This window comes from Varroa jacobsoni, unplaced genomic scaffold, assembly GCF_002532875.2.
Source record: "Varroa jacobsoni isolate VJ856 unplaced genomic scaffold, vjacob_1.0 scaffold_306, whole genome shotgun sequence".
Lineage (NCBI taxonomy): Eukaryota > Metazoa > Arthropoda > Arachnida > Mesostigmata > Varroidae > Varroa > Varroa jacobsoni.
Genome location: NW_019213208.1, coordinates 322,237 through 336,546, shown reverse-complemented (window position 1 = coordinate 336,546; position 14,310 = coordinate 322,237). Strand labels below are relative to the sequence as shown.

At 43.7% G+C, this 14,310-nt stretch overlaps 1 protein-coding gene across 2 annotated transcripts in view; it reads left to right on the top strand.

The window, feature by feature from the left end:
- Ptp69D (Protein tyrosine phosphatase 69D) overlaps positions 1-14,310 on the top strand; it is a 184,071-nt gene that overhangs the window by 129,766 nt on the left and 39,995 nt on the right. For both annotated transcript variants that reach the window (XM_022831034.2, XM_022831032.2), the window contains exons 4-7: positions 102-395; positions 11,872-12,107; positions 12,252-12,321; positions 13,262-13,383. In XM_022831034.2, coding sequence (XP_022686769.1) covers positions 102-395; positions 11,872-12,107; positions 12,252-12,321; positions 13,262-13,383 — 722 coding nt within the window. The remainder of the gene's footprint in view (positions 1-101; positions 396-11,871; positions 12,108-12,251; positions 12,322-13,261; positions 13,384-14,310) is intronic.

Genomic DNA, 14,310 nt, shown 5'->3' with positions numbered 1-14,310 from the left:
AATACCGATTTGTAATTTAGGGCTGAAGGCTAGCCGCCGTGGTGACATGACTTTCTGCCTTATTTCTGTTGTTTTTTTTTACCATTTTTGAATTGTCACAGAACCTCCCGAGCTCAACTTCAACAAAGTAACGGCGGAAGACAGTCGAACGGTTAAATTGCGATGGCAGGTTCGCTACCCCAACAACCAGCCTGTGGCGCGCTATCACCTACAGGTAAAGAATTACAGCGCAGAGGTTGATTGGTTGGATGTACACAACGCCATCCCCGCCAATACAACGTCATACACCGTGGGCTATCTTGCCCCCGGTGTCACTTATGGCTTCCGAGTCGCAGGCGTTAACAATGTAGGCGTCGGCGAGTGGGTTGCTAGAAATATCACGATGCCTCCAGACGGTGAGTACACTATCAGATACACACATACGTATATATAGGTATGAAGTAAGAATCTTCTAAACGACGTCGCATGCTTCCCAAAGATCTCGCGATCTCTAATTTTAACAAAGTTAACGAAATCACCGTCACCCGTTCAACCATTGAGCCGATTGAACACGCTTTTAACACGATTTAACACGATTCCGCTTACTAAAACCTAGCGACATAGTACGGTCGGGAGAATAAGGGAAAAGGGGTAAACAGCTCTACTCTATGAACGTGTGCAATTTTATGAGGATCTATACGATGAATGTCGTACGCTAGAGCGCACGCGCACAACTGCGGTACTGTTTAGTTTTCTAGTAAGATAAAACTGACGATTAAAAATAAATACAGGAATCGATTTACTTACTCCATTGACTTATTATAGTTTCGCCGTTTGATTAGGCGATGTAAGGGTCCTCAGAATAGAGAGGTAAAGATACAGCCAAATAAGCTAGCCAAGAACTAGCCGTCCCTCGTTTGTCTACACTCACATGGCTTTCTTATTACGGGATATCTACAAGAACCGCTTGGCATTTTTTTTTGATGAATCAGGCCATTACTCATACGCCTACCGCTGTTCCCACCTTCAACCTCCCCATCCCGCCTGTGTCTGTCTTCTTACTTTGTTTCTCGCCTTCGCTTTGTACGTCTATCTTCCATCCATATATCGTCTCTGTCTACCTAAATCAAGCGCATACGCTCCGAGAGAGTTACCACACTTGGGATGCTAGCAGGCTGGCTGATTCTGTCTTGGATATTCCACGGCCACGGGTACAACGATGGATCTAATCTGCTTGTATGTGCGCTGATCTGGTGCTATGTCTGAGAATCTAGCTGGCATTGTTGCATGCCCTAAGCTTATTACGTCACCGGTTGGTTGACGACACTGGGCGCTCGCATCAAGGATAGGTAGAAGGCTGCGTCCAGTGGACAGACGAACGAGTATTGCTGTTGACTGACTTAGCAGCTGGCGTTAGCTTACTACTGTTGTCGGATAGAGAATATATCAAAAGGCACAGGTGATTACGTTAACGACTAATACGTAGCTTTGATCCCCATTTTTGTCTGAGGCTCTGATTTAGATCCTAGTGACAAGTATGACAGAAATCGCGACTTCAACAATGATGTCATGTCCTGTATCATGATCGGGAATGATTTACATACGTACGTAACACGGAAAATCTGGAAATTTCAACGTGTGAAGAATGACATCTGCACGAAGCACCTATGAATAAGTTTACAAGCTTTTCATCCACAAGATTATCTATTTACCAGAAACTAATGTACATTATATAACGAAGTCAGTAAGTACACACGTATAACGTGCGTGTTCGAACATTCTATAAGTCGTTAGAAGTGAAGGGGAATCGGCAGGGTTGCCAAATACGGTATATGGCGCCCAGTAGGAATGCAGAGTGTAGGACGGGGACCGCGCCTTGCAAATCTAAAAATCAATAAAAGTTTTTCATTTTAATACATTTCCTGCTGTCTGACGTTGATACCGGTCCGTCAGAGACTTCTGATCATTAATGCTATTTCTCTTTTCTTCCCATAATCGTCGGTTGGTTTGGGACAATTGAGCTTAAGGAAGGTTGTACGTTTCAAGCAGAATTATACTTAGTATTTTCACAAACCAAACACAGTAAAATGAAACTGCAAAAACTGGATATTTATATTAAATAAGGAAATTTTCACATCTGTTCTTGTTGAAAAAGTTTTCAAAAGTCAGGTGTATTGTAAAATCCATTAAGTAACCATTAGCCAACGTTGTAGACCTAGAAGCAACAACGAGCCGTACAGCCTTATCTGTGGGGATTAGATTAAGCTTCAATTACGTATAAATATTGTAATGTGTATTTTTCAAGACAGAAGCTTCTCCTTGAAAAAGGTTAACCTCTACCAAAATCCCTCAAATACTGATGAAGAGATATTTTGATATAGATCAAGATATAGCTAACATAAGAATTTATAACTAAATTAAGCGATTTTCCATCATTCTAATGGCACACAGTAGCTGAAGAAGATGAAGTACGAACGAGCGAAAATGTGATTTGGGCATGAATCTAATTACACTTCTCAATTCTATATGAAGCGTGTGTGATATCATGTTCTTCGATGTGCTCGCATCGGTGATCCGTTACGATTTCCGGCATGAAATTCACACAGTAATAACGTTCAGCGTAAATATTCACAGACACACACACACACAGAGGTAAAATACAGTACAGATGATAACGGATCCCCTTTTTTATTGTGGCGGAAAAAGGGATAGAATATATCTGGAAGAAGCTTCCGTTCTTAATAGCGAAATTTTAAAAGAACATTTTTCGTAACCCATTTAATATCTTAGCGCCATGTTACCTTTCAAGTAGGGCTCCGTTCGCCTAGTTTCTGTTCTTTGCTTTGCGCTCCTGCGGCGACAGTTCAAAATAGTTCAGAACCGGTGTTGCGCTTCCAGTTAGGGCTCCCCAGACAGACCCAACCCACTTACGCGCTAATGGGCTAACGGGTAATCATGCAACGAAGCGCGAAAGCCGCTGATGACGCGGCTGTGATCGTGAGCTGTTTGGAGTCAGAGAAGCAATGATATAGAACTATGTTTGCATGCTGGAGGCGACTGAACGGTCCACAGTTTGTGACAGTCTCCACATGGTGCCCACAACGGCGGCTGCACACGTACGTTCATTTCTCGCTAGCTATGGCAGGTCGAGCGCTGGATCGTTCATTTTCTACTTTACTCCCCAAACACTTCGTATGCTCCGCCGGCCTCTTTGAGTACTGGCATTAGGTGTCTCTTCGTGCCGTGAAGCTTCCTGTCTCCTGTTTTTCTCATTCGAATTTTCCTCGTCTCGAGTTGCTCTAGGGCTAACTGAACAGCGCCAGTATCTCGTTCCTATAATACGATGGCTGTTGGTGGTTATGGTAATGACAGAAGCAGCATTAGCAGTCGTCGTGGTGCTAGCCGGACTTGACTGGACCTATCCTGATAGCCACAGGCGAAAACTCGAACAACGTACTCACGCAGACAGACTGCGTGAGTGCGCGGTGGCAGTCAGTCTGCTTGTCACAGTATTTAGGTCGCTTACCGCCTCCAAAGGTCCATCTGAGAGGGGGGTTATCGATGACGACCGCGACAACCACGGCAACAACAACAACATCAATGCTCTTTAAGCCACTAGCACCAAGTATATTTATAAGGTATGGGCGAGCCAGAAAGTCAAACAAACGAGTTAGTTTGACCGCCCTGCTATGAACCCAGGCGAGGCTTTAGTCAAGTTTCGTCTGCTTGTTGTCAGGATCTTGCTTGTTTACGCACTCCCTCTCCTTTGAGTTTCAGTGAAATGTTTTGCCTGGGGCATAGAGGCGCTGGCTGGGAATTAATCGGGCATTCGACGAGCGTCCGTTTCCGCTGCTAAGCATCACTACTGTATTAGCTCACCCACTATTAGCCAATGACTTAGGCATATACATACCTCAAGCAATCTATCAGTGACAAGAGACGAGATCGGCAAGGCATGCAGCAAAAGATACGGCTATGTTGCTACTGCTTCTGCGGCTTTTTTGGGTTTTTAGTTTCTATTGCTGCTACAGCCTTCTTTTTTGGCGATACTGATACTACCTTGAGTCCTTTCATCGTGTTACCTTAGTGTGCACACGCTTCTGCACCCTGGCCGGGTAAGCCCATGGATTTGGTAAGTAGCTGATTCGAGTCCTGTATCCACTTGGTTATGGCGTTAAGCAGGCCGCATGTTGGACCAGAATCCAGAGCAAGCTTTCTCCTTTCCCAGTGGCTCTTTGCTTTTATTGGCCAATAAGGCGAGGACGCAAGGGGGGAGTCGTGGCACACACGTACTTCCGGAAATGTAAAGAAGTAGGGACGAAATCACTTGTAATCGGACGGCACCTAACCTAGGAAAACCCAACCCGTTTTCAGTCTCGCATTGCAGTCAGAGCAGCAGTGATGGTAGTTGCTAGAGCGGGCAGCTTAACTGTGCTTCTACCGAGCCAGTAGAAACGGGCGGCCTTAGAGGCTGTATGTATGTGTCGTCTGCACATCGACCTGAAATTGGCTTTACCTTCCCCCGCACTGTCTGCGAGACTTCGTTTCGACTGCTCGTCGGGTAATGAGGGGCATGAGTTTGTGACGAAGTCTACCTCTATTTCTCTCTATTCCTATGTCTTGCTTTCAGAAGAAGTGCTCCCTTTCGTCTTTTGGAGCAGCAGCTGACCGATGACAGTCGGACGGTCTCCTGCTCGTACCAATCTTGCCGCTGCTGGCCACAGATTCTGTACGATAGCAGCACATAAGCACAGGCAAGACTAGGTGGCAATAAAATGGCCTTGGCAAGCTACTCGGAGGAAGACACGCAAGCAGGCAACCAGAAGGCGGCGCTGTCCGTTCGGCCCCCAATCATTACCAAGTGGCACACGCAACATCAGTGGTATGGCAATCGAGAACTGCGTGGCTGGACACACGGACGAACGGGAGTTCACATCTGCAGAAAGTAGCAAGACTTCGTACTTGACGCAATCTAGTTCTCACGCTTACTCTCTCATCGTACCGCAACGACGGTAGCGGCAGCAGCAAAAAAGAGCAGCAGCGGCAGCGCTCGTGGCGTTGTTAGTATCGTAGTTGTAGTAGCAGCAACAGCACCAGAAGTAGCTGGTTACTCGAGAGTCGTTGTACCTCCGAATGCCTCGTACTATCTCTTTTCATTCGTTGCCGCCCTCGTCGCCTTCCTTGCATACTTCGCCCTTCTTTGGGTGTAGCCAGTAGGGGCCGTATTCTGTACTCAAAGTGCTAGCGTGCTGTTCTTGGCCTGCTGACGAATGGGAAGAGCTTTGTCGTCTCTGTTTTGCAAGAGGAAATGACAACAGAGACCGTTCAAGAAACTTTCTGTCTCAACTCGCCTCCTTTCCGCACTTTTTCTTTTTCGCTACTGTGCTTTTCGTGTGCTAGCTGCGGATCGCAGGAGGCTATGCGCATGACCCCCCACTTTCATGCGTATCCAGCTGCTGGCGCTGGTGTTGGAGAATGGTTTGGATAAAATCTCCTTTGAGTGCTACGAGCAGCGTGTACAAAAAGGAATGAGCCAAATAGAGTAAGTGAAGAGAAATATAAGAACGAGGCAGAATACCCACCCACACTATGGCTAAGCATACGTCAAGTGCATACGTGAAGTAGCTGGCTATACGTGAATATATGTACACACGTACAAGACATCCTGTCACAAATCTGTATAGTCGTCCTGAATTCTTCGGTGTACGCTTTGACTACTTGTTCCTGCTTTTATATGATCACTTTACTTATTTTACTATAAACCAAGCTTAAATAAAATGGCTTATAATCCTATTCATTAGGTATTACGTAAACTCTGTCGCAATAATATATCTAGCTTTCTATCTCGTGCTGATATATATATATATATATATATATATATATCAATCGGGGCTAAAAATAGTAATCAAGGGATTACGAGATTGTTCCGATCCAACGACTTGGACAACCAGACAGTCTTCAAACAGCAAAAGGCGATAGAACAAAGATAACAGGCACTTTTTGTAGTACACTACGCTACGTATCCCTGTTCGCTGTGTCCTTCTACGGTCTAGCACCTGTTTCCGGCAACTCCCTCCACCAAAGGCAGCACTGCTACAACCACCACTCTAGTTCCACCGTCTTCTTACGGGTCTACTATCCCTGCACTGCTCTTTCGGAGCCGAGCCGAACAACGGAACAGCCGCTCTACGCCTAGGCGATCCTGTACAACATTCAGCAGGCTGCAGTTGTCGAGCGCTGCTCCGTTTTCGTTGCGTCATCGTCAGCGTCTCCAGTGTGAAAAAATGAGAGACAGTCGCCGCAGACTGGCTGGAAAACATGAGAGCAGAGCCCTACAAAAACAGACGCGTCGGGACCGCCCGAACAAGACACTGCTCGTCGTCGGTGTCAGCTGCCTGGCGATCGTAGTTATGACCTAGGCGATATGGCGTGGAAAATGAAGGAAGATTATGAGCGTGCGTTGTTATAAAGGCGGGAGAGGGATAAAAGTCTGTGAAGAACAAGGGACGAATGTAGTAACTGCAACGTGAAGACGTCGACAGACACAGGGAGCGAGAGAGAGACAACTGAAAAGAGATACACAGTGGATAGAAAACGTGGAAAGGTAGGGAACAACTGCTGAGAAGAAGAAAACGAAGGTCTTCTTGTATTTCTGTCTTTTTCTGCTTTGTCGACTAAGGCCAGGCGCTAGAAGCTTGGGGGGGGGGGGGGGGATAGAAGCATTGGCCAAGGAACAATACTCGCTGACATAGTGTACTGGCTGCCTCCTTCCGCACATGCTTTCTTGTCCCATTCGTATATGCTCACTCACATACACACGGCTGCCACACCATCAAGAAAAACACTCGCAGACCGACCGCTACCTATTTTAAAGTCTCTGGCAGTCTTCTTTTGCACTGTGCGAGCATTCATCCCTCTTCACTGCTGTTTATTGCTGCTCCTACGACCACTACTATTACAGTTCGCTCATCGTGTCAACCTTCTATCCTGTTAACACTCCAATCCGTACCAGAGCTCCAAGATTGCAGTAGTGTGAATCGTACCATCGGGTGCCACCTTGCGCTAAAGCCGGGAGCCAAGAGGAAGAAGAAATCTGGCTTTTTCCGTGTATTCTTTATGCGGTTAGAGTAGCAGTCACGCGTTCGGCAATCCTTTACTAAGAAAGTGCACGGTAGTTGAATAGAATAGTATAACCAAACAGCAAGGCGAAAAACACTACGCGCGAAAGAAAAAAAAGGCACGTAAAGGCCAGGTGAGGAGTATGGGCCTTCCAAGGACTTTAAGGAGAGGAGCAAGAACAAGGCAATCAGAAAAGCTATTGACGTTAAGATGTCAGCATGGACAACGAAATTTTAAGGTAGGAGGAGACATAACGGAACCTCTGACAATCAGGGCAAAGACGCCTATTGACTTGGGAAGTCGATCAGTCATATCGTACATGCTCTGTGCCTTTTATACACAGCTACAAATTCATTTGCACAACTCGTACACATACACAGATACATACACAACAATAGGCAAGCAGGCCAATAAATAGGGAGAAGCAACCATAGAGGCACGGTACATAGAGCGGCATGTACCAGAAAAATTCCCACCCAAAATTCAAATACGTTGCCGTGCATAGGGTATAACGCCGACAATAAGGATAAGCCCCCTTGATCAAGCAATGGAACGCGGCGGATAACACCGAACTATCATTAACTGAGAGAATGGGTTGTTAGTAAGAGTTATCACCTGCTAGATGTGCTGAGACTGATATGGGTTCTTCCCAATCGGCCAATGCTTTTTGCATCTTGCGCTATCATGCACCCCGTGCTACTTATGTTAATGTGAATTAGAAAAATGGGCGGGGATCATAAACGCGGCATCGTCCCTAGTAACACCTCTATAGCAAAAAAAAAATACGAATCGTTTCGATGAAATATGTATATTATGTCGAGCTTCCGGTCTACATTCAGTGCAGCTTATTCGGCTAGTAGCTAGAGAGGTTTCGACATGCGCACGCATACGTTGCATACGCAACCCATCACTGAAACTCCACACGACACTCAACGTCTTAGGTATCATTCAAAGCAGTTGCCAATAATAGGAGCCAGTAGCATCGTATCGGCGCGTAAAAATAATAAACACACGCAGAGTTAGTTAGAAGCGCACCGCACTCTTACAACTGCCTGTATCTCGTTTTCTTTCTTCGAGTTGGAAACTGTGCCCGTGTCTAACCTTTAGAAAGAGATCACTGCAGCTCAAATTAATGAACATTCAGAAGATCTTTTAATATAGGAAAGGTTATTAACTCCCATATTTACTCATTCATCCCAATTTATCATTGCCGTTTCGATTATTTAAAAGTTAATTTGGGCTGATGGAACAGCAAGTCCTGGCATCAGGATGGGATGTTCGCTCCCTAACGAGCGATGATCGAGTTCTGTAAATAGCGTTTCTGTTGATCCTCACCCAAACCTGGCCCCCACCTAAATTTTCCGTTTGTTCATTTTCATAAGTTACTCGGTTAATGTTTGAAACCGTTTCTTCCGCTACGGAAATAATTCAATAATAGGTTTTTAACACTGAACTTTGCGCGTGTAAAACCATACTGCTTTCCATAAAGACTTATAAAACCGTGTTGGTAGAGACGCTTGCATTTCACTATTACAAAATTAGAATTTTGCAGCATGATATATGGTAACTGCAGCGTGGGTATATGGAAAATGTGACGCTGTGTGTTTCGAACACGTACTAACGTGTGTACCTTTCTCCAATTGAATATTCAACTGATCGATAGAACGAGACGCGCAAGCTTTGTGAAGAACTCGGCAGCCTGATGCAGGCCAATTATAGCGGTGATTTCAATCATTTTACGGTAAATTGAACCTTGCCACACTTCGTTCACACGTAGTGGAGAACATATATTTGCGGGTCCTCACAGCTCGTTGACGCGTCTACCAATTACCGATAGTCGGGATTTAATTGGAAACATGGACGTGCAGTCCTCATAAGAGTTTGCTCTTTTGCGTGCAATGCGCGAGTTTTTTTTTTCGAAAACTCAACTATCATTGTCACTTTGGAGCTCACGTAGTGGTAACTGACGGCGCTGTCTTCAGTCTTTCAGCTAGTTCTTTTGTTCCCCCCCCTGCACTATCGCTTTGGCATTGTTTAGTAAGTTCGTCTTATCTTGTGCTTCTACAACTAGACCCCAATCACATCTTGCGTAGCGACTTCAACAGTTGATTAGTGGGCGAATCAATATTTGCATCAATCAGACGTCGTAAAGGAAACGAAATCGTCGTCTTTGTCGAATCGCCCGAAGTTTTTGTCGATGCATGAACGTGTACGACAGAATAGCTTCGCTGACCCGTGGTGACGGCGCAACTATTGACAGTGGCAATTTCCGTTTCACAATTAGGATTTTTTGCGAATGCGACCAGCCAAGCGCTCTTGTTCTATTTTTGTTTGCTATTTTCTCTTGCGATGTTGGTAATGAAATTATTTTTCACTGTCGTGAGAACGGAGGTTTGTAAGAAAGGAGGAAATTTATCGCCAAAAAACTACGGGTCTCTTGTTTAAAGCTGCATGACATGCCTCACTGGATACAACGGAAAAGTAAGCGTTGACACCGCTTCCCGCATGCTTGATTTCCGCGTGACTTTTGAAGGGAACGCTTTATAACAGGCCACGGAACCCTTAGAGATAAGTCATGACTGAGCTTTGGCACGCCACAGCGTTGTGTCTATATATATACATGTAAGCTTTGCTCAAGGCAGGCAGCCAGGCAGCCAGGCAGCCAGGCACTGCCTATGAAATGTACGTTAATGACCCTAGTTTTGTTGTAAGGGAAATGGCGGTTCTTAACCTTGGAGAAACGCAAATCTTTATTCGAACTCCGGCTATAACAGGATTTAACATACTCTCATAGTTTTTATGTTTCAGTCAATTTTTTCTCTATGTCTTGGAAAAAAATTTTAGGTCTATTATAGGTAGGAATCCGTCCGGCCGGTTCTTGAGACCTTCTTCATTGCTAAATTCACTGCTAAAAGTTGAATGTTCCACTGGTCGGTGAAGATAGTGGTTCGCCAAAAGCCTTCCCATATAACATTCTTACAGTGTGACTTATTCTTTTTAACCACTTCTAAAAGTAAAGAAATTTCTGAACGTAAAATGTTGTCTTTTGTCGATTTAGATTCTTGCTTAGGCATATGCCCAAGAGTCGTCCATTCGCTGCCCTACGGAAAATAAATAGTATACAAACGTCACTTTTTGTCACCCGCTCAGTATTACTCTGGTCGCTTGTTGTCCTGTTAGGAAACTTGATGCCTGGTGCTCGCTCAATTCATAGCGTACTCAGGCTTCTACTTTTTGGGTAAATTCTGTCGAGTGAAGATGTCTGGCGACAGTCGTATGAACGCAGTTCATCTTCTTGGCCATTTATACGCAAAACTGTCTTTAGCTGGTAACTATTGATCTCGGGTGGCAGGCCACAACGAGGTGCATTCTTCAGGTTCGAGACAGCATTTTTGAACTTAGCAAATCAGCTTAAGAAGTCTTCCTAGACATGAAATCCTTTCCCGAAACCTACATTGGAGAGAAAATTTCGCTTGTCGCACGGAGGCACAAGACTCCAGTGTGGGAGTGTATGAGAGCAAACAAACAACTAGAGAAGGACAAATAGACAAGAACGCGACTATTTGGAAAAAAAAACCTTTATTTGAGCATAAAGAGGTGCACATCGTAACAACTGGGAAAAAAAATTTAGGCTGCTTCAGTAACTTGTTGACCTGGGCAAAAAGGTGCTGTAAAAAAGGTATCGAGAATACATTTTTTTTTTTCTTTCAGACCACTGAACTGTAGAACCCGAATTCACTATAAAATTCAGTTGTAACGACGGGCTCCTGGAGGTAAAATAGAGCGAGGGTTCTCGGAGTCACATTGTGGGTGTGGCTATATTTCGCACTATCATTTGTATCTAACCAAATTCGAGTATATATACATACAATGCTCAAGTATGAATACTTCTTTCTCCAAACAGAAATCATTTTACTTAAATGGCTAACTTATGCAACATGCTTGTCAAAGGTGCAACCAAGATTAGATCATCCTCTGTAGCGTTGCTGAACTCCAACAACGAGTTAGTTCTTAAGGATTTGAAGATCCTATTCGAAACAGTTAATTAAGTTAGTTAAGTTCTATACAGTTTGATAAAGAAGCAGTTTTTTTTTTTATAGTAGGTCACTTTTTATCGGCTCAACTTCATTAGACGACACTTTATTCAAGAAGCGAGGTGAGATGAAACAGTTGTTTTTTCTGGGCTTATTTCATCACTGAATGAACAATTGCAGATCTATGCACATGCCCAAACGAGCTGGTGGTATACTCCGACCAGAATCAAATAAAGTGTTTGCAGAATTGCAAATAAACTTCAGACCGGACATTTATACTGCTAACAATAAGAAAGATACATTCGACCGTTACATTACGCATTTTTATTATATCGAATATTTTCAGTTGATTTTTCTATTTAATGTGATGTACACACACACACACACGCACGCACGCTTGAGGACGCGTCCATTATGAAAAACGTATGGCATGCCGGACAAGGCCTAGTAAAATAAATCTATAATCGGGAAAAGTATCTGCATATTTGAAAACAAACGTGTGAAGGAAACCCGCTCACACAAATGGCACCGTGGTGCCAGCTACGGCTGTTTCTTGTTCCTTTATTTGTGTCAAGGGCGCATTTCTCTGCGACTGGAGGTGCTTCATCCAGAAATAATCACTTTATTACAAAGGTCTAAACAATCATATTCATGCATAGGGTAGAATGCTTCACCAGCGTGTTCCGTATGGTGCCGAAGTTACGTATGGTTGTCATTGTTATGCTGAGTTGGTTTGCAGTTCCTCCGAAAATCAATCAAGTGCACCTTTTGGCTACGACAAACAACACGCTTGTCTTTGCGTGGCAAAGACCCCCGCACAACAACGGCGCGACCATCTCACAGTACAACTTCCAACTGTTGCACGATCAGCAGCTGCACGAGAACCGGACAATGGCGGCCAATGAGAACAGCACGAGATCCAACTACATGTTCGTCTACGTGGCTCTAACGCCGGGCGACTCTTACGCTTTCCAGGTACTGTTATTATGACACAATGGCCAAAAGAGCAGTCGCTAACTGGCTGGATGTATTTGTTAATGCGACAGTCATGTTCAATATTGCAAATGCATTATACGCAAAGCAGTATATTTCATAGAAACATGGCTCGTTGTCCGTCAGGTACGAGCTTGTAATGCAATCGGCTGTGGAAACTGGTCCGACCAGCTCGACGCTAACACATCGGATGGAAGTAAGTTGTTTTTTCCTTCTTCACTCGTTGTCAGTATATAACAAAGTTCTTGGGAATAAACCGAAAGCAGTTGATAGCCTTGATAACCCCATAGACAGTTTTACACCGAAGGGATGTTGAAGACTTTAGACCTAAACATTTGCATTGGTTAGAAGGGTGAAAGCTGCTCCTTCTGATACTCTAACGAGAGAGGTTATTACTAGAGAAGAGTATAACCAAGGGCCATAAAACATTCTGCTAAAAACGTCCTTACTATTGTATTTGTAGTTTGTTATGTGTAGTTGACACATAAAAATACATATTTTGTAGTGTATATACATACTATGGATACATGGCACGCTTGCTATCAAATTGGTGATATGATTTTAGCTTCGGGATATCGAAAAAAGAACTCTAGAAGCGATACATTAAATAAATCTTGTTATACTACCATACGTTGTCATCTGAAAACAGTTTATTACGCTTTCTCATACAACCAGAACATACTCCGACGTGCACGTACTCCGCTGCGTGCGTTCGGTTACCATAGTGATGATAGTGGCCTGTCACGTGATAGGAATCATTGGCAAAGATGCTGTCACATGGGTATAACTGGTTCGTTCCAAGGGTTTCGCTAGGAGCTAATGCTTTCTTCCTCCCTTAACATGAATTATTTTACTAGCATGGAAAAGTTTAAGTTTTTCTACAAGTTCCAGCGCATGGGCTGGTTTTGAGGTCCCGTATAGGCTAAGACAGTTATCAAAAAAAGAGCAGCTCCTCGTTTGTTGAGTCTCAAACGTTTATCATATAAAAATACGAGAATTGTGAATATATTTTAGTGGTGATATATTCTGTTAGTCATTACTTAGCTTTTATGCACTTTCCCTTTGATTTTCTACCAAAACAAACTACAATTTAACACAGTAGATCAAAGTGCATAAACAAACACAAACGTTTCCAGCTGCAGGCGCCCCCCTAGAGGTCCAAATGAAGTGTTTTTCGAATGATGAACGAAATATGACATATACACTCGTCACATGGAAGGCACCAACGGAAGCGCGCGGAACGATCCAAGGATATAATGTGAGTACAACGAACGACTCTGAGACTTTTTTCCCCTCATTTCAAGTGTACTAATATACTTTCATATATCATCATTGGCCTATTCAACAGTGTTTGTTCATTGAACTTTTCAGTGTGCCTAGAAATACAATTTAAGTATCTAATGGCCGATAACACGCCATTACGAACTCCCAAGCTTGTTAACAACATGCTATAACCCTTAACAATGAGCGGAGCAAAAAAAGGTCACAATTGCTAGCCAACATATGTGATGCCTTTAAACGTGGGTCTGACTCGTCAAATATATTGCAATTTAAGTAGGATATGTATTGTGCTAAGGAAACATACAGTGTGGGGTAGAGGTAGCATTTTTCAACTTAGGTTCTTGTTGCATCTCTTCTTGATCCGATATGATTATTTCTAATAAGGTAGAGTGGTAATTACATAAGTGGTAACAATGCTTACCGACCCTTTGGCAGCTACTTTAGTAGCAGCATTTTTTGTAGCTTCAACGAATCCGTCCGCCCCTGCAAGCGTGGACGAGTTTCTACTTACAAAAATTGGCAAGGACAAACAAAGCACTAGATCAGATGGGTTTATCTGGGTACAAACAAGTAATCTCTGTCATTTAGAGATTCCACTGCGACATCCATACAATTACGGCTAAAGTTATTAGCATTTTTTACAGATCACAAGTAGTTGGCCCTCACAAGATGTACTGTAAATACTCTATCGACTAAAGCACGTATTTGTTTAATATAGCTTTAAAAAACACGGAACTGCATGGATAAAAAACAGACAGACAAGTCCCGATAAACTAGCGTGAAACTGGTGGAGGCAAATGCAGAGAGACATAAAGAAAACAAACGAAGGCTTAGGTGTTTTTTATCGGCTACAGTCTGGGGCCATATCCAGCAGCAACGGCAGTAAATCGACCGACGTTAGCGA